Below are 20,135 nucleotides of genomic sequence, written 5' to 3' on the forward strand. Positions count from 1 at the left end.
TTTCAGTTTCCTTACCATGCTGTTCCACGTCAGCACAGTATTGTACTTCCATGTATGGCAGAATAATAAAACTGCTAACAGCAGATAGAATGAGCACTTTGGGTTTATTTGTATAGAATTTCAGTTTCATTTGATCAGTTTTTGTTATAGATCTTAGTGTTTATGGGTGTAGCAGTTTCTAGGGCACCCCTGAGAAACTGGGACCTGTTGTTTTTCTGTTAAGTATAAATAAGTGATCACAGTTAATTCCCAGTTCCAAAAATGTGTGGTTAAGATGGGCTTTGTAACAAAAGTTCCTTAAGGTCAGAGCTTGAAGCAGCGTGAAGTGTTCAGAGGGGCAAATGCTGTTTTCTTTATCTACTGTTTTTAGAAGTCTTATCACTGAGAGGAATTTGGACTAAAGTTAGTAAGAGATCATAAAGGTAATAACCATTGCTGGTAATGCTCAGTTGTAAGTTGAGTTTCAGGGGTTATAGACCTTATTTCTTTGATGCAGTCTCTAAGTGGGTGATCTCTCCCTCTTGTAGCTGAATGCCGTTAGTTATGCCATAAGTGTTTTAAGCCTGGCTGGCTTCACAGAGGTGGTGGCTAAAAGTACCACCACTGCACGTTTGAAACCCTATATGCTCTTTGGCACTGCCTCTAGTTCAGATGCTTCTGCGTCGTTCCACTGTGGATTAACTGTAATAGATGATATGTGATAGTGTTCTTGAAAGAGGTCGTCTGGGTTCTTTAAAGCAGAATGGCCAACAAGTTATGCAAAAGAAGGATACATAGCTGAATAAATAACTGCAGTCATCAGGAGTGGATTTCTTAGAACTAACAAAATAGTTGCAGGAATTAAAGAAAATGTAATTAAAATGTAAAATTACAGACCATCTTATTTAGTTTCCGGATACAGGGGAGGAATAGGTATATATTTTTAAAGTACTTTGGAGTTATCTGAGGTTGGAGAAGAAAGGCAGAAGTCAATGGCTTGCAATGAATTATGGAATCATAGCAACAGACATGCTGACATACAAAGAATCTATGCACAGACATGCATGGTATAAGTTAATTTTAATGTGGGTGCACTTCTACAAAGTTTAAGTTGGATGCTAGGAAGATAAAATATTAGAAATACTGGGACTTCTCAGTGAGGCATTTTGATACTAACTTAAATTAGCTGACTTCAGTATCGAGAGGAGTGCAGTCAAGCTACTTCATGTGGTTTCAGGATGTCAGTGCTTCTGCCTGTTGGCACCCTTACTCCTTAGGTCAGCAAAGTCAGGAGCAATGTTTCTTAAGAGATTCAGATAAATCCTTTTTTAAATATCTACTGCATACTGTTTCAAAAAACCTCAGAAGAGTGTATGAACTATGTAAAGACTGAGAGTTGAAGAGCAGGTTACTGATGTTTTACTGTTTGTTTCTTTAGGAATGATGTTATTGAACATAATGACATTGGTAGCATTGAGAACGTGGGAGGCTGCTCTGACATATTGGTTAGCACAGATTTAGGCAGCGAAGATATGAAACAAGATACTGTAACTGAGGAGGAAGAAAGTCTTCAGGTGAGTGGAAGAGCTTCATGTATATGAAAACTATAAATTGCAGTGACTTCAGCAAAGTGCTTGGGACATCAGATTCTTTGTAATAGCTCTGATGCAGCTTTGTGTGGTTCTGTTGCGTTGAGCAGTTAATTTCCTTTTCTGCTGTGCATACTTCTTCAGACATGAAGAGAAATTTTTTGTGTACTTCGGTGCAGCTTGTTTGGACCCTGACAATGAGTTTTCTCTTTTTGCAGGTACCGGCCCTTCCTTCTGCTGAGGTGAGTTAGCATATCAACAAGCATAGCACTGGTTAGAATAGCATCTATTTTACTAAATGCTCTGTGAGGAGAAGAGGGTCTAGGGCTGTGATGCTAACACGGGCCACAGAATTAACTTCTATTGTATTAAGCAGTGGTAGAATGTTAATATTAATACAAGAGCTGTAATAGGAATACATTTTTTTTATAATTGCCTGTTTCTCAGCTTTTTTTTCTCTTCTCACTGTTTTTTCTGTGAGAGGGATAGATGTTCTCCTCTTTGCAGCATATCTTCATTCCCTGTCTGCTTGAAATAGGTTATGTTAATCCTCCTTGAATCCCTCTGCTTAGATATTTGAATACTGCTGTGCTGACAGCTTGTGTACACCAGGATGGAGGGGGACACTCAGATCTCTTATATTTGTGGTGTTACACAAAAGAAAAAAGAAAAACTCGTGGCCTCCCGAAAAGAAAGGTTCATTCGTTGTCTTGGAAAGTATCAGAACTGACCATTTGTATTCCTTCCTGTCTGTTGGGTCCTGCATGAACATACATTAGGATGTGATGTTAGTGTGCTGGTAAAAATAGAACATCTTATATTTTTTCTTAATAATTGTTTTGTTCAGAAAATGACTGTTAATGATGGCTGAAGTTGCTGTTAAAGTTCAGAAAGTAACTGTGTTCTTCTATGGATCTCAAATGACTCTGTGAATAACCCAGCAGGCTGACTCCAGTCACAGCTGTTATCCTTGCATATTGCTTTAGAGTCTATTTCTATAAATTTAAATTCCAGTGTCAGTGGTTTCAGTAAAAGAACAGCTGAGAAATGTGAATGATACTTCTTAAGAAGCATGTTCACTTCAGAGCTAGAAGAATATGACTGCAGTAAGAATATGAAGGGAGAACGTGATGCTTGGGTGCTGTGTGGTCATGTACAGATGTGCTTTTGTAGTGGGTATAGAGGCTGTAGGAGAGTAAAGATGGGCTTCTCTGTGAGCTCTCCTTAGGTCTGAATTGGAAAAAACAGCAACTGATTTTGTAGCTACAATAAATATGATTCTCTAGGGCAGAAAAGCTGCAGTGCATTGTAGAAAGAAATTGTTCTCTTGCATTGAAGTTTGACTTGAAAACCAGTATAATGTTGAGAGAATGATGGAGTTATGCCTGATAAAGGGAAATATGTAGACATGTAAAATTGTCAAATACTACATAGATTTGAGCTGAGAACAACTTTTAATATTATTTTCAGACATTTTAAAGATCATCTGGGAGAGCTTCCTGAAGTCAGAAATAAAATGTAACATTAGTCAAGAAGGATATAAAAACATTTTTCCAATTACTTACATTCTCCCAAAGAAGACACTTCTCAAATAAAGCAAATGCTGGGCTTTGGCTTAAATATTTAAAGCAATCTTGTGCCCACTTCTGTTGTACAAAGATCTTGGTCTGTGAGATGGTGCCATAGAAATGCCAGCATTTCTTCATCCCCTGATAATTCTTTTGCTGTTTTACTTAATGGGGATTAGGAGTTCCTTTTAGGAAGCCTGCCAGACTTGTTTCATTTCATATAACATTAAGCCCAAATCTTCACCCAACTCAGTTCTGAGTCTCAGAGTTGTGGCACTATTTCCTGTCACCCTGAGACTCCATGCTCTGACAATTTGCAGTGACAGTGTTGGTGTCTTCCTTAAAAAACAAAACAACCAAGCTTTAAAATCTTAATCATGTAATCATGGTTTGTCTGAAGATAGAGATTTCACAGCTGATCTTCTAGTGAGTAACTCACTGAATTGCTGGCCTCACTTTAAGTGTAAAAGTATTGCATTGGTTAGATAGTGTGATTTCTACACGTGCCTAGAAACTTGTGTTTTTCATTCTTGAGGGCTTTCTTGTGGTCCATGATTACAGAAATATTTTCAGCTGGGAATGCTATTCTTAAATCTTTCTAAATGTGCTTTTTGCCAACAGCCTGCAGATGTATTATTGAAACAATGGGATAAAGATGCAGATGTTGATGGAGAAAATAATAGTGAAAGGTAGGAATTTCTCATTTATCACTTACGTGGCAGAATGTATAATTTCAGTTTTGAGAACACAGGGGAACCAATTTAGCAAGAAAAAAATATCACATTCTTTGAAATATTTTGGCACAGTGTATCACTCCACTATTTGGGAATTAGTGCTGGTAACAGTAATTAGCCAGGAAATTCTAAGTTCATGCACAGTTGAGTTTGACACTGATAGGAGTCTTCTGTTTTGAGTTCAGTTGTTCCAAAATATTTACTGCTTGTTTGAGCAGTTTTCATTTCCAGGCTGTTTGAAGTCTTACTGCTTGTTTACCTGCCTCAGTTGGAAATTGTGAAGAACAGAGGGCTCCACCCCCTGCCAACCCCAAACAACCTAACTTTTTCTCCCAAGAGTTCTAGTGATCACTTTAAAGAAATCAATTGCATATCTACTATAACTGGATACTGTATGTAAGAATGAAATGCATTTAAAATGATAACAGGGTTTGTTTTGTTTTTAGGCAAAATAGTATTTTGGTTGATGGCAATGATAGAATATCTTCAGAAGTGTTTCTGGTAAGATTACCATTTCATCTATATATACAACATATTTATAATACCTTGTAAATACAAATGTGCAAAAGAAAATCCCAATAAATCCACCTCCTAGTAATCTATCATATGTTGGTTGGGTGGCCACAAAATTTGCAATACCTCTGTCAGATCTCGTTGTCTGGGTTTTGGAAGTTTTGGGCAGCACAGCAAGTTTATACTTATGCATCCTGTGTAAGAAATACTTTGTTTTGGTAGTAATTGGCTAATACTGTGGGAGGGAAAAGGAAGCTTGTTCTCAGTTCAGAGTTTCCAAAATGTTAGGAGTAGCACTAAATAGTTAACTTTTTCAGTTGCTAAGAATGAAATTGTTCTGTGCTGTTATTTATGTACAGGATTCAAGTACCAAAGCTTGTGATTACAATGCAAATACTGATTCAGAGGTGTCAGGGGATGGTGACAGTTATGTTCCTGAGGAAGCTTTGAGTGTCCAAGTACCACGTCTAGATCTGAAGAATGCATCAGATGGTGACAAATGGGAAGGTAATTTTTGCCCTTTAATTCACAACACACTCAGCTTGTAAGAGTACATGAAATGCTTTACAAAGCAGGAGAAGCAGTCTGGTAACTTACATACTTTCCTTTAGTTTCATAGGAATGAAACATTCCAGTATGACTTGGCCAATTTTACTCTGTACAGTGTAGGTCCTTTAGTTTCAGATTTTCCTGAAAATTAGGACTTAAAAAATAACAAACAAAGAAAACTGTTTTTTTTTGTTTTGTTTTTTTAATAAGCACCTAAATAAAGCAGAAGGGCCTGTGCTTCATACAAAAAATGTTATTTATTTTTTAAGTGACTTAGGATCCTCTGGACTCTCTGTAATGTGAGTCCTTATAAATACTTCGTCTGATTATTATGATGCAGTTGATGTTAAATTTTGTTATTTTTTTTCTTTCAATCCACATTACTGAAGTTCTCATACTAGCTGAATTTGACATAAAATTGCTAACTACGAAGCACAGCCATTTACATTGGATCTAGTCTGAGAAGTCTGTTGGTTGTCTTGTCTTGAGTGTCAGAAGTGTCCTGTGTTGGCTTCCTTGTCATTGGACAACTTGAAACAGCCTAAATTTTCAAGTACAAGTTTACCAGTGAATAGGATTTCTGGGAAAGCAAGAAGAATGAAATCTACATTTCTGACCTCATTCTTTATGGCCTTCAGGTGTAGTGAGCCCCTGAACTTAGGGCTTGATGGAGCTCTGTTGCTCAAACATGTGGAAATGACTGTTTACACTGTCCTGTTACTTGTATAAAAACGTTAACAGCTTCTGTACCATAACCACAGCAACACACGTGTTGATAATCTTTGCAAAGTACTTGTCTTTTCACGTGTTTTTTATATGCTCTTCCCTTGTGTTGATACTCTGAATCATCACTCTACACATTACAAAAAAAAAAAAAAGGCCAATTGTTAATTTGCTTAAGGTGTTGTGAACTGTCACCAGCAGGATGACCCCAGTCCATTTAGATTCGATGCAGATTTATTGCCTGGGGATTAACTTCAACAGGCAGTTCCAGTGACAGCTCTTTTTTTTGAGATGTGTTTAAATTGTCATCGTTAAGCATCAGTAAGGCACTAGTAACAAGGAATGAATGCTTTTATTTTGTTAGCAATATTAAACTTTCTGATGTAAACTACACACATTTGAGGTATAGCAATAGTATATGGTGCAGTGTGAAGTTGTAGCATATTGGCACGTAAAGCTCCTGAAGCTAATAGTGATAACTTAAAATAACTTCATTTGTCACCAAAGTTGGCTGCTTTCCAAATGAATTCCCTGCATGAATCCAAACTTTGTTTTTAACCCTTTAGAAATGATGAGGTTTGTAATTTGATTCACTTACTTAGTGTGAAACACTTGCTTTATGTTGTCAATATTTGTTTACATTGCTTACTTGCATGTTTTGTTACAGTCTGTGTTAACTTTTAGTACATGTTAAATACATGTTCTCAGTACACTTGTGGATTCCATTTTCATTATTTCTTTAAATCTGTTCATAAAACTTTGGTTTTGCTTATCCAAATAAATTTATCTTCTTTACTTTGAAGAGAATGTAGCATATCTATATAAATTTATGTTATACGATTCTCAGTAGTAAAATCATGGTATTTTGCAAGTGGTGAAGTTTTCACTGTGGCTATTCCTCAGTCCTTTTTAGAGTGGTTATTGGGATCTCAGCCTTCTGAAGCACTGCAAGTCCTCGTGGCAGTCTGTTTAACTACATTGGCTTTGCAAAGCAATCTACTGGTCCAAATCTCTCAAAAGGTTTGGATTATTAAATCCTATGTGATGGCACCTTTAAAGACCTGTAGTCAGTGGGGTTCTTGAAAGGAGCACGAAGTGCTTGCTGCCTTACTAGGGGGGAAATGCAGATTGGTTAATCTGTTAGTGTATTTTTTCTGCATTTGTCTTCTTTTTGAAAGTTACTGCCATCTCTTCCATACAAGCTATGAGCAAAACTCTATGTAGAACTTGTGTTTTGTTAATGTGAAGGTGCATGAGACTCTTACTAAATGGCAGTGAGTCTTCACTATTCCTGTGTCAGTTCTGTAAGCCTCTTCAGTTAACAGTTCAAACTTAGGAAGGCCTGAGCATCCTTACCTGCCACTGAAGTTGCCTGGGAGTTGAGAGTGCTCAGTGCCTGGCTCGAGGTATGGGATTTTTTGTCCCTGGTACTGTATCTTCCTGCTTTACATGTTATGTATGGTTTGTTCTGACTGTGCTGTGTGTTCACTTTAGTATTTTTGCCATTCTTTTTCATTTTATTAGCGCCATGCCCTATCACTTTTCCCCTCATTGATTTCAAAACAATGCATCTGCAGAGAGAAGGGGAGGGTAAGTATGGTTCGCCATACATTCAGTTATCTGCCTTTTGATAGTTTATGGTTTGCTTTCTAACTAACCCTTCACCTGCTGTCCCTTATCTTGGGAATGTTCTGATTTGCAGTATTTTTTTCCTCCTTAAAAGCCCCCTTCTTGTATCTTGTACTGCATAAGCAAGAAGGATTCTAGCTTAAAAACAAAACAAAAAAAATCACACAAAAAAACTCCCTAAGCATAACCCCCTGTAATTCTTAGTAAATGCACTCTGGAAAGCAGGTACAAGGGTTACCACTTATATATTTTTTTTTCTCCAAGATTACTTTGTGGGTTTTATTGTTGTTCCTGCACACTTTGAACCCAGTTTTCAATATTTCTATTTGGACCAGAAAGTACTAGGCGAACTTCTGAAAGGGAAGGGGGAGAGATTTTCAACTAAAATATTTGGAGGGCTTTGTCAGCTTTTTGTTAGATGTCAGGACAGCCATAGTAGAGAATTGTAAAGGATGTCAGCAGCCAACTTTTTAATAGGGTTATTTTTAAAAAAGGTAAATTGTTCTGGAATCCCCTGCCTGAATGAAGTCCCCTTCCACAAACTAAAAAAATCTCTTTTTCTCAGTGGTGTCGAGATGGTTCTAAACTATACATATATTAGAAAACAAACAACAACAGCAGCAACGACTCAGAAAACAAACAAAAGCAATCACACCAACAACACTACTTCAAAAGGCTAAGTAAGAGGTATTGTACCTGAAGAGGCATTGTCAGGCTTGCCTTGCTCAAAATCAAGAGGACAGTCTTTCAAAGCTCACGTGCAAGGCGTGGAATTTAATTTCCATAGCAATAAATGGCAACAGGCAAGAAGTGCATTTTTTCCAATGTTACATTTCTGATAAGTAATTAAATAATGCTCTCCTACACTGTTAACTGTTCAGAAATGCATACTCCTAAGAAACACTTTGAAAAAGGGATCCTAGTGTGCATACCTCATTTCAGTATGTTTTTCTTTCAGTTGTTATGACAGAATTTGTGGATTTCTGATGTATTTCACTGTTTTTATTCACTTGTGTATGACACCACATCCTTTATAGCATACAAGACTAAGTATCGCATATACAGTTGTTTCCTTTTGACTCTTTATAGTTCTGTTAACAGACAAGTACCGTTTTGTTTCCCTTTTTTATCTTACAGATCCATTTCCTGCTTTCAAATCTTGGCAGGAAGACAGTGAGTCTGGAGAAGCTCAGCTTTCCCCACAGGCTGGAAGGATGACTAATCATCCATTGGAGGAGGACTGTCACCCAATGCTGTCACATCGGAGCTTGGATTTTGGGCAAAGCCAGCGTTTCTTACACGATCCAGAAGCATTAGATTCTTCATCCAAAGCACTTTCTTTTGTTAGGTATGTATTGTAGTGCAATTTGGTGGGTATTGTGGCAGTTAATTCTGGTATGAAAATTCAGCTGCTTAAAAATCTCCAGTTTGTTATGGTTTGATAAATAAACTGAAAGCCAAGGTCCGATGTGTCATTACATAGCCTGTTGGCTGTTGTGCATACCTGGCCATTGCCATGTAGGGTCAAGCCAGAGATGCATCTGGGATGGATGTCCCTGAGTGGCCGCTGGCAGGTGCTTAGGGAAAGAGTATAAAAATAGGACAGAGATTTTCCCTGGCATGCAGACTGGGCTCCTGGTAACCTGTTGTAATGACACTTCCTGGTCTGAAGATATTATTTATATCCGTTGTTTACTAGGCTTTACTGAATGCTGATATGGTTTTAATGTAGTTTTTTTTCCCAGTTGTGCATCAGTTTTCATGTTGCATAATTTCCAGTTTGCTTCATATAGCCACTCCCAGTAAAGAGAGCTGGGTTACACAAATCTTTGCAACAAAAATGTGCAGTAATAAACTGGGAAGATTCTTAATTTGGCCTGTGGAAAGCCCTCATTCAGAAGGGTTAAGGGAAAGTATTGACTGGAGGGGAAGAGGTGGGACAGTAGTACAGTGAAATTATAGGGCCCTTCAATGAAGGTACACTCTTGCTGGTTTAGAGGATCAAGCCAAGTTTAACCCAGTGTGTTAAAGTTGTAATTAAAGAAGCTGCAAGTTATTTGTGTGGTCCTCCAAAGCTGTAAATAACCTGTAGCCTGTACTTCCTAATGCTACTAAGATGAAAAGTCATTTGAGAAAAAGCAGCATGGTTGTTTGGGAAGAAATAATCCCATAAAAATGAGAAAATTTGGAACAGGAAGGACCAATGTCAGAGTTCCTAATCCTCTGTCATAGGTTCTTTGGTACAAAAGATAACTTTCCCAAATGTTCTGCAGTTAGTGACATGGTGAGTACTCTGAAAATGATCCATAAGACTGACCTCCAGGAAAGTGCTGATTCTAATAGCTGTTCTCATTATGAAACTAATAAGGATCTACACTAGCAGATAATTAGATTAGTATTCCTATTATCTTGAATTACATAGACATCACTAGCTGCATCAAGAGGTCTTTTGGGCACCTGGTGTAATTCGTGTACTAGAAACCTCTTATGGTTAGTCTTGAGGTGCAGGGTTTTTGTTATGCATAAATGTTAAGGAGCTGAAGGAGTGCCAAAGGTGATTCAAAACCAGAGTTGCATACTGCAGAAACATTAGGAAGACAAACAGATTAGATGATGGATATTATTATTTTTAAGATAAGCATCTATTAAGTTATCTAAGACAAATAAGTGGAGCTGCCTAATTACCAAGGATTGTTCAGTAGTAGCTTCTAGACCAGGCTGTGTTCTGTGCCAAATGTTTCGAGAAGTACTGATAATCCAGTAATTTAGATAAGCAACATAGGCACCAGAAAGATCTGAGTTGTTTTAATGGCAATGTAATTGACAGTGCTTGAATTTCAAACGGTGTTTTTCAGCGAAGAGCTATTTCTGTTAGTGATATTATTGAGTTGAGAGAGGAGAAAATACCATTGCATTTGGAAGGCAGTGGATGATAGCATTGTGTTTCAGAAAGAAACTGACTGAAACCTGAAAAAAATGTATTTTGAACTGAAAAAGAAAACCAAAACAAGTTAGTCATCTGGTCGTCCAATACACAGTTATTTGCACTGGCTTAATTATTTAAATTACGTTTTAAAATGTTTTTGATACAGAACACGAAGAGCATCCTTCAGCTCAAAAGATGACAAAAGGGAAGACAAGACACCTTATCAGCTTGTCAAGAAATTGCAGAAAAAAATAAAGCAATTTGAGGAACAATTTGAAAAAGAGAAAAACAGTAAGGTAGGTTACTGCTTTTGTTCAGGATAAATGGCAGCGTGGTAGAGCTGAGTTACTTTCTTTATTTCATCAGTGAAAAATTGTGAGCTGCAGAAGTGAACTGAACAACAGTAGGAGGAAAACATGCCACAACACCTGAGCCCATCTTTACCTCTCACGGGTTTAACTTGTGAAAATAAACTTGAAGTAAGGCATCACAAATGTTCATCATGTTGACACTGAGATCTGAACTTGTTCTGAGTGGCGTTGACGTTGCTTGTCACCTTTGATGCCACAAATACTGCCACGTATTTCATGAAATGTTTACAAGTAGTCTTTACCATGTTTACGTAAGATTTTATATTACTTTTCAGCCCTCCTACAGTGACATTGCAGCCAATCCAAAAGTTTTAAGATGGATGACTGACCTTACCAAATTAAGAAAGCAAATAAAAGGTAAGGGATGCCGTGCTTCTGGTTGCATACAAAACCAAATCCTATATATGACTAAAATAGAAGTGATAGCTCATTCAACACATTCCACAGGACAGTGAAAATGCTTCTAGATTTTGGTCTGTTCCAAAAGTAAAATCAAATTATTTTTGTGGCTTTGTTTTTAGAAGAGAAACTTTGCCTTTGCAAGCGGAGGGAATTGATTCTCTTAAACCTTTGGATTAAGTAGTTTTTCCTCTTTTCAGATGCAAAGCAGAAGAGCTCAGATGGAGAATTCATACCTCAAACACGTCCACGAAGCAACACTCTTCCAAAAAGCTTTGGTTCCTCTCTTGACCAAGAAGATGAAGAAAACGGAGATGAGATGCGGGTTGTGCAGAAAGAGAAGAAGCCCACCAAGGAAGCTACGCTTGAACTCATTTTGAAAAGATTGAAGGAAAAACGAGTTGAGAGATGTTTGCCAGAAGATATAAAAGTAAGCATAGCATTGTTATCTGATGACAATATTGAACAGCTTTAAATTGATCGAGGTAGGATGTATGGCATTAATTAAGCTAAGTTTTTGGCTAAGTTGCATTTATAGATGGTATGGTAGAAAAACTGCTGAAGTGACTTCTGTTTGATTAATATGAACTATTCTTCTAACAGAAAATGACAAAGGACCATTTGGTAGAAGAGAAAACATCTCTCCAGAAAAGTCTGCTGTATTATGAAAGTCAGCATGGGCGACCGGTAATGCCTCTTCTACTTCATCAGACTATGCTCATGTACACTTAGACAGTGAATGGTATTTCTTGTGCAGGAGTAATACCTGAATTCTTTTTTTCCAGTGATCTATCAATTTTCACGTTGTCCTCAAATGAAACTACTGCATTAACTTCCAAAAAAATTAGCATTTGTGAATGGGTTCTTTACATAGACCCTTCTTCACAGATCAGTGGGTTATTGGAGTTTGCCAGGTGATTTGTATGGGTTGGTGCCATGCTTGTCTGTGAAGCAATGAGTAATCATCTTTGTTAGTTGTCTTTTTTTGTAACAAAAATCACAAACACTATGGAATTTTCTAGGAAAAGGTCTGTAAGTTTATTATGGGTTTCACAAAAACAAAAATTGAGACTTTTTTTCTGAAGCCTGTGGCATATATCTTATATAATTGAGATATAGAAGTTGGAGGAACTAACTAGCACCTAGTACCTGAGTTCTCAGTTTTCAGTCATGGACAGTGATCAGCATTGCTTGTCCAATCAGAAGATGCTTCCAGTTACTGTTCAATCAGTCTTCTGGACTTTGTGCACCAACTTAGTAATCAGCACCTCTGTATGTATCTGATTAAGCCTTTCTGTTACAAAAGCCCAGGAAGAATAATGGTATTAGTGATACAGGAACTGACTCTGCAAGCCCCTTAGAGAAAAAGTCAGTAACTGTTCATGATGACCTTCAGGTTTCATTGGTTTTAGTAAACATAGTGGCCAAGAATTGAAAGAGTACAGTCAGGTGTCAGAAAATCTCTCTACAACTTCATCTTTTTTGTTTTCCCTGTCACTTCTGTAGAATCATCATCATTGCTAGTTACACAGTCTTCTCCCACAGCTCTTGGTCCCTTTTTTCCCCTATTTTCTAAAGGTCTTTAGAGGGTTTACTTCTCCTTAAGCTCACTGAACTTTTAACTTGGTATTTTTCTAAAGTGAAAGATAAGAGGGAAAATAAACGCCTGCTTATTTCCTTTTCTTTCCATAAACTCCATTGCATACACACAAACTAGTTTTATTTTCCTAATTGGAACGTGTATGGCCTGGCATGAGAAGCATAATGCTTTCTGTTTGCTTATTATTCAGTGACTGGTATAATTAATTCTGTGGTTTCTCTGCCTTTAGGTTACTAGAGAAGAAAGACATATTGTGAAGCCACTTTATGACAGATACAGACTTGTAAAACAAATGTTAACTAGAGCAAGCATTACTCCTATTCTTGTGAGTAAAACATGCTATTTGTATTTTTTTCCCTTTCGAGCTGCTGCTGTGCCTTTAGAAGAGTTTGTAATGCTGTTCCACAAAGGACATCTTTCTTTTGGAAGGTATTACTGTAGTTGAGGCGTTTGTTTTACTGCTGAGAACAGAGCAGTTCAAGGCTGTCTGTTAACTTGACAGCTCTGAGGAAGTAAATGGTTCCCAGTGGAAGTAAACAAGTTGTTCTAACTTTTCTTGGCTGAGTCATTTGCAAGTCACTGTGCTAGGTACAGATCCACAGTATGTGTTGCATTAGTCTTCCAAAGAAGGCAAGCTTCATTGCAGCTGTGTTACTCTGTACACAGACTACTGTCACCAGAGGCAAGAGTGCATAGGATGGCCATTAGAATCACTTCATTTTTGTTTCCTTAGTGAGAAACACCTTACTGACACCTGTCTGCAGCATCTGTACATCATCTGCTTTTCATCATGTTTTCACTTCCTTTCCTTGCAGTGCTTTTTCTTTCCTTTTTTCCTTTCTTGAAGAGATAAGAAAAGTTCCCCTGTTACGCAGAATGATTTACTTAACCTGGCTGACAGACCTGTAAGGCAACTGTGGAATGACAACCATCTAGCTGTATTTGTTCTCTTGCATGCTGACTCGAACTTGGAATTTTGGTATTAGCTGTTGACCCTTTTAGAAAGAAGAGACTGCACAGAGTTACAGTTCTCTGTCATATTTAAATAACGGGCAGTGGCTTGCTCAGCAGTAACTTAACTGGGAGTCTGTGTCGACTCTCACTGTTCTTAACCACCTCCTTAAGCTGAGGAACACTGAGATAAGGAAACCAGTTCAAGATGACTCAAAATCCATGTAGAAAAAGGAGCAGCTGTTAGTAAAACATGATTTGATTGTAGTCCTGTTTCAGTTTAAGGGCAACTTGATGCCAGTATCCCTTTCTGAATTCCATAAACACAGAATCTGTTCTGATACACCTAAGCATTTCTCCATGACTGCTGAGCTAGTTTGGCTTTGATGTCTTTGACTGGTTGGGTTTTGTCTTATTTCTCATATCAGAAATCCAGCTCTTAAATGAGATGCATAGCATGTTATCCATTGTCTTATAAATGTTAGTCTTTTTTTTCTTCTTTTTTAAGCTGTGAAACAAAGTGATGGTCATTATTCAGCCAGAAGAGCTTTAAATTCAGAAGAGCTCTTAGTGGCATCATTCTGATGGGCAACATATTTCACAGGTCTCTGCTTTTGAATTGTGTAAGACAGATAAATGGAGCTCTCTAATTACCAGGAACAGTTCAGTGGTAGCTTGTAGGCAGGCTGTATTTTTTGCCAGGTCTTTCAGTCATTGCTTTTTAAATGACATGACGTTTGCTTCTGTGAGATGTGTTAGGGTATCAGTGGATATTAATCACGTACACTGAAGCCTGTATGGAAACGGAAGCAGGAAGCTCCTTTGGCAGGTCACTGTCTGTGTGTGTTCATGTTCTGCCTTTCTCCTGTTCACACGGTCTGTCAGTTGGAAGTGCTTATGCTGTCCAGCCATAACGGACGAGCAGAGCATAATGGCACGTGTGCAGCAGGCAGCGGACAGCAGCACCTGCGCCTCACAGCTGCGTGTGCTTAGCCTGAAATTCAAGGGATACTGATACTGAGGAACAGATTACTTTTACATAGCACTTGTTGGGCTTCAGAGTAGTCCAGAAGAGAAGGCAGAATTATTCCTTCTACTTCAATTGCAGGAGATACAGAATGTCTCTGGCCTTACCTAGCTACATAATTACAAAAAAAATGATTTAATGAAGAATGATTTAAGAGGGACGAGAGTGAACATGAATTCCAGAGATGTCTTTGATCTTCATGAATTTCATTCAGACCACGTAGGGGGTGATTGTTCTTTATTGAAAACTCAAAGAGGAGTATTAGATTCAGTTCATTTTACATGAATGATAAGCTGCAACACTTACTTGTTTGGACATCAGAGCTGTTGGATTTTAAGGCTGTTTCACTTGTGCTCTTCAGGTCTGTTTGTAGCCTTTTCTTTCAGAGAACAAGACAAACCCTTAGGTACTAGAACAAAATTCTGACTGCAAGCACCATTTAATGTCTATTTGCATATAATTAAGCTTGAAATGTTGCAGGGCTCACCATCCACCAAGAGGAGGGGGCAGATGTTACAGCCCATCATCGAAGGCGAAACTGCACACTTTTTTGAAGAAATCAAGGTGCGTGCAGTGCACTGCTAAAAATGCATTTCTCAGCCCTGGAAAGAAGGAACAGGAGTGTTTCATGTTTGTTTTGAATTTCTGCTTCCTCTTTCAGGAAGAAGAGGAGGAAAGTGATGGTTTATCTGCCGACCTGAGTGATATCTTAAAGTCTGCTGTCCAAACTCAGTCTGTTGTAAGCACGGTTGAAAACTCGGAGTCCGATGCTGAAGATGGTCAAGAGAAACTGAGCCGGGACCTGAGGCTGTCAAGCACCCGAGCTGCTTCTATGTGTGTAGAAATGAGAAATGGCCAATTCTGTTACAGAAGTGTTGCACTGATTGCACTTCATCATGGTACCAAATTGATGCTAGGTGGAAAGGAACGATGCGCTCAGTATTTCTCAGGCAGTGTTTGGCTGGAGTGAGCATTACTTTGTCTGACATTGTCTAAGTTCCTTTTGTAATCTGAGAATTATTCAGTATCTCCTACAGCTTCAGCCTGCTCAAGCTGTGCAGAGAGCAGGAAACTTACACCCTCCTATTAACTACTAGTTCGTTTTCAGTATTTCAGTCAGATGCTATTTTCCTTGCAAGCAGGGTGAATTTCATATTAGTTCAACTAGCTCAGTTCTTTTTTGGGGGGTTTGTTTGGGTTTTTTTTGAGTATGTTTTGCAGAAGCTAGGTCTTACTGTGTGGCTGACAGTCTCTTTCTTTTCAGGCCTGAATTATTGGAGCAACTGTGGAAAGCCAGAGCTGAAAAAAAGAAGCTACGCAAGACATTGCGTGAATTTGAAGAGGAGTTTTATCAGCAGAATGGAAGGTTTGTTTAGCAGAAAAGCAGCTGCTGGGCAGCAGCTTCACTTTTATAGCAAAATGTGTCTTTTTAGCTTTTTATGAATTTTGTCAAGTGAAGTAAGATCTGTTCTAATCTTTACTATGAACAGTCTCTCAAAGGAGACAGTGTTGTGTGTTTTTAATAGCGGAGGAAACCTGTGCTGCGGTTTTGTTTCATCTGTTACAGTCTGGAAAGCATAATGATGGAAATGAAAGAAGAATCAAAGAGTTTTTTTCAAGGTGTATCACCTCATGAACAAAAATAATGTGTTAAGAAGGCAATCTTTTTCTTGACTCATTTCAATACACTTTTTATTCTCATTTAACTAAAACTCATGGACAATTAGTCATACAAATTTCAGTAACGTGGTTCTGCCATACACTCACTGAGTTTGAGACAAAGCTCCTTTTTTACTTCAGTGGCCAATGATAAAGTTAATAATGAATGGTTGGCTTAAAAATAAATCTTATTAATAGACTAATATATTTTAAGACCAATTCTCTGCTGTCTACTTGTGAGTCAGTCTATGTAGCCTGAAAGTTTAGATTTGCCTAAATGTCCTTGGCTTTTTAATTTATACACAGAACCTGAAATGAAAGCCTTCATATCCTGCTAATAAAAACTCCAGGACTTAAGAGATTGATTTTAAAACTGTGCTGGATAAATGTTGCTGGGCTATCTTAACTATAAGGGCCTAAAATACGGTAGTCTGTTACTGATGATCCTTGCTTTTTCTGCTCTTGTTTGGTTTACTGTGTCATGGAGGATTTTCTTGAAACTTGTGTGTTTCTTTTTACAGGAATGTACAGAAAGAAGATCGGGTTCCAATGCTTGATGAGTACAGGGAGTACAAGAAAATTAAAGCCAAACTCAGGCTGTTAGAAGTCCTTATCAGCAAACAAGATTCTTCAAAATCAATTTAACTTTGGTTCCTCCAAACCATTGAATAACATTTTGCTTATACTACCACTGTACTTATTGAGTGCTTATGTTCGTATGTCATGCACTGTTGAAAGAATACAGTTTGTGCACTTTATTGTGGTGCCACTCTAAGCTGTTTGAAGGGTAAGTAGGTTCTGTCTAGGGAGCAAATAAGATCTGTAAATTTGAGACTGCGCTATCCAACTTTAGCAAACACAGTTTCCATCAATTTCTTTTGTATTGGATGCATCCATCTTGTTCCAGAACAACCATAACGTTTTGTTCTTTGGCATTCAAGAACTCTGAGTCTTTTATCACCAGTCTTTTGCATTATAGAAGAAATCATTTATACTGCAGTGCTATACTGAAGTACTCCTGTTGCCTATTTTACTGTAGGGGGGGGAAAAAGCAAAAATACATCTCTCTCTCCCTGGAATGTTTAAAAGCCAGCCTGTAATCCCTTTCAATGAACTGCTGTGGAACAGCTTTGATTTCTAGTAATCTAAATTGCATCTGTAACAGAAGTAATTAACATCTATGGATTTTGCTCGTTAGTGGTCACATTTCCTCCTAGATAAAGATGACAGTGGACAAACAAAGTGACCTTACGTAGTGTCTTTATAACTTGGAAAACTGAAAAGTTATATCACGTGCTGCCTACCTGACTTATGTTACTGTCATAAATGTAATTGGCTCCTGTTCATCAGCTAGTGGTGGTGGCATAGTGTTTTGTCTGAATTGGATACTGCATCTCCACTTCCAGAGGACCTGAGGAACTTAATGTTCATTGCAGTGTGTGAGAAATCTGATGTTGCTCAGACTCGTGTAGCTCCAGCAGAAGAGTGCTGCCTTAGGTCAGTTAAAAATCCACGGTACCTGAAATAAATACGCTATCAAGGGCTAAAATCAGCATAGTTAATGCACACCACGGGGTGAACTGATGGTTCAGAGTGAGGAAATTACTGCTGTTTATCATGGTTTTGTTTTACAGATGGAGAATAAAAATATCTAATCTTTATGATATAAGCAAAACAGTTTATGGGCCTTGCATGACTTAGCTTCAGAGTTGAAACTAAATAATGTTTTGAGTATCACATCTGCTGTGCTGAATGATGATTTAGCTATAGCTTTATGCTCCGCAGCAGCCATCAGCAGCTGGTTTTGATCTGGCAAAAATCTAAGTGTTAATTTTAATTGGTGCTTTCTCAGTTGTTTTTTTTTTCCTTCAGTGTATCAGTTTGATTGTGGCCATGTTTTGCATGCACCTACTCTCACTGCATGTTTCTGACTGGCTAATGTCAACATAGCTGTTATTCACATTGCTTTATGAAAGACCAAAAATGAACTTTCTCAAAGTAAGAAGTGGCTAGCATGTAACCTCACAGACTTGCTATTCCGTCAGGACGCATATGAAATAGATTGAAAGTAGCATTTTAGTGCTCAGGTTTCATCTGTGTACTGTAGAATACTTCCTGTTTTCTTTCATTCTGCTTGTAGGCATGTAATTTCATAAGTTCATAAGGTTGGAAAGGACCTATAAGATCATCTAGTCCAACCATATTGGAATTTTGGAATTCAGAAGAAAAGCACTAAAACTGTTGAGCACTGGTGGTATGCCTTTTTGTTTCTTTTAACAGCAAAGTGATCTGGGACCGTAGGGAATTATGAGGTTAAACTAGTCTCGAGACCACGTATCAGTTTTACTCAGTTTCATTGTGCAATGTACACTTCAGTTACTTTTCTATCAGTCTGCAGACACGGGTGTATCCAGACATTGAAACTTATGTGTACTGTATAGCGTTGTACATGAATGTTTGTGTTTTATATACCACATGCAGAATGTCAATATGCACTATTTAAATGTTTTAAATAATATATTCCTCCTTTATAATGCTTAAATCTATATGATTCCAATATTTTTATAAGTGAGTGAGTGATCAGACTGATTCCAATTCAGAATTAACAGCTGCTTTGTGTTTGTTATGCAGTGTTTGGCTGTTTATTCAGTATAGTAGATAAGCATGGCAACAGTTATGCTATGAGTGTGTTTTGTGCCATCCTTGTTGAGCAATAAATAAATGGTAGAATTAGGCATTTTGTGATATCACAGTTTTACTTTGGTAAAAGCAAAACCTATATATCTATATGGATATATAGATATGGAATATATATATAACTAAACCAGATGTAATTGCATTGCTATGTCTGGTGTTCATTGTATAGACTTTTATAATAAAAATACCTTAACCTTTATTGTCATATATCTTTGTTCATTATCATGCTTTTTTCCCTCTCTTAAAAACAAGTGCTGAGTCCTTCAGTATTCTCATGTGTGTCTGTAGTGTCACGGTGTTGCTCAGGCAGGTCTGAGTAGCACAGCCACTGCTGCTGAGACAGCCCTGAATGAAGCTGCAGCAGCTTAAGCCTTGTTTCACCTCCTGGGCAGCAGGATAGTGACCACACTGGCTCCTGAACTGACTCTTGCCACCTTGCAGTGGGAGCTGCGGGTCCTGCTGAGCTTCCAGGCTGGTGTGGGACGGTGCAAACTGTGAGTCTTGATCATTTCTGTTCCTGCAGTAACCACTTTGGGAGGAGGCTGTGCAGAGAGCTGAGTGATCCACTGCCAGTGAATGCAGCTGCAGTCGATGAGCAGAATTTGATCGTCTCTATCTGTAATGATCTCTGAGCCTAAAAGGAAGCATCACACGTAGCAGTTATTGCAGTGTTTGTGACTGGTGAAGTGTTGTCGTACGCACTTCTGGACAGGAGGATACTTCTTTCTATTGACAGATGGATTATTCATAGCACGCTGGTTATGGCATGCTCAGGTGGCGTTTGGATGGGTTTTATTCTTTGTTTCTTTCTGTGGCTAAATCTCTGCAAAGAATTATAGCTACATAGGAGTGGATGAATGGGTCCATGTGGGCAGATCATGTCCAGCCTGAAGGTAACACCATGTCTCTAAGGCAATGGGTATAAACGGAATAAAAAGGTTTTTTTCTAAGAATTCAGGTTAGAAACACAATGCCCTCTAGTGGTTCCAGCCGTTAAGCACTAAGAATTTTCTCTTTTCTGATAGAATCATTTTCCTCAGAGTGGGTGGCGGTGGTGGTGGTGTTGGAAATAACAGGTGCCTGACAGAAGAGCTGCTGAGAAATAAGCACTGCCACTGCCAGCAGGTGTGCTGGCTAAAGGAAGTGCTCCTGGGAAGCCAGGGCCCATGAGCCGTGTGCTGGAATGCTGGTTGGCAGCTGAAGGTGAGGTCTGGCCGTGTG

At 38.3% G+C, this 20,135-nt stretch overlaps 1 protein-coding gene across 6 annotated transcripts in view; it reads left to right on the top strand.

Annotated features, from left to right (window-relative positions):
* Positions 1 to 18,360, top strand: part of FAM13B (family with sequence similarity 13 member B) — a 39,305-nt gene extending 20,945 nt beyond the window's left edge. For 2 of the 6 annotated variants that reach the window (XM_065734792.1, XM_065734791.1), the window contains exons 10-25: positions 1,418 to 1,553; positions 1,787 to 1,810; positions 3,758 to 3,825; positions 4,317 to 4,371; positions 4,743 to 4,890; positions 7,180 to 7,245; positions 8,422 to 8,632; positions 10,377 to 10,506; positions 10,857 to 10,938; positions 11,181 to 11,410; positions 11,584 to 11,667; positions 12,810 to 12,905; positions 15,039 to 15,122; positions 15,220 to 15,392; positions 15,823 to 15,924; positions 16,739 to 18,360. In XM_065734792.1, the coding sequence (XP_065590864.1) occupies positions 1,418 to 1,553; positions 1,787 to 1,810; positions 3,758 to 3,825; positions 4,317 to 4,371; positions 4,743 to 4,890; positions 7,180 to 7,245; positions 8,422 to 8,632; positions 10,377 to 10,506; positions 10,857 to 10,938; positions 11,181 to 11,410; positions 11,584 to 11,667; positions 12,810 to 12,905; positions 15,039 to 15,122; positions 15,220 to 15,392; positions 15,823 to 15,924; positions 16,739 to 16,862 (1,813 nt within the window). In that variant the 3' untranslated portion in view covers positions 16,863 to 18,360. The remainder of the gene's footprint in view (positions 1 to 1,417; positions 1,554 to 1,786; positions 1,811 to 3,757; positions 3,826 to 4,316; positions 4,372 to 4,742; positions 4,891 to 7,179; positions 7,246 to 8,421; positions 8,633 to 10,376; positions 10,507 to 10,856; positions 10,939 to 11,180; positions 11,411 to 11,583; positions 11,668 to 12,809; positions 12,906 to 15,038; positions 15,123 to 15,219; positions 15,393 to 15,822; positions 15,925 to 16,738) is intronic. The other 4 variants (XM_065734794.1, XM_065734793.1, XM_065734796.1 and 1 more) reach the window with 4 other exon arrangements.
* The last annotated feature ends 1,775 nt before the right edge of the window (positions 18,361 to 20,135 follow it).

The sequence above is a fragment of the Cyrtonyx montezumae genome, unplaced genomic scaffold, assembly GCF_038088225.1.
Source record: "Cyrtonyx montezumae isolate F1298 unplaced genomic scaffold, pur_monq_1.0 scaffold_18, whole genome shotgun sequence".
NCBI lineage: Eukaryota > Metazoa > Chordata > Aves > Galliformes > Odontophoridae > Cyrtonyx > Cyrtonyx montezumae.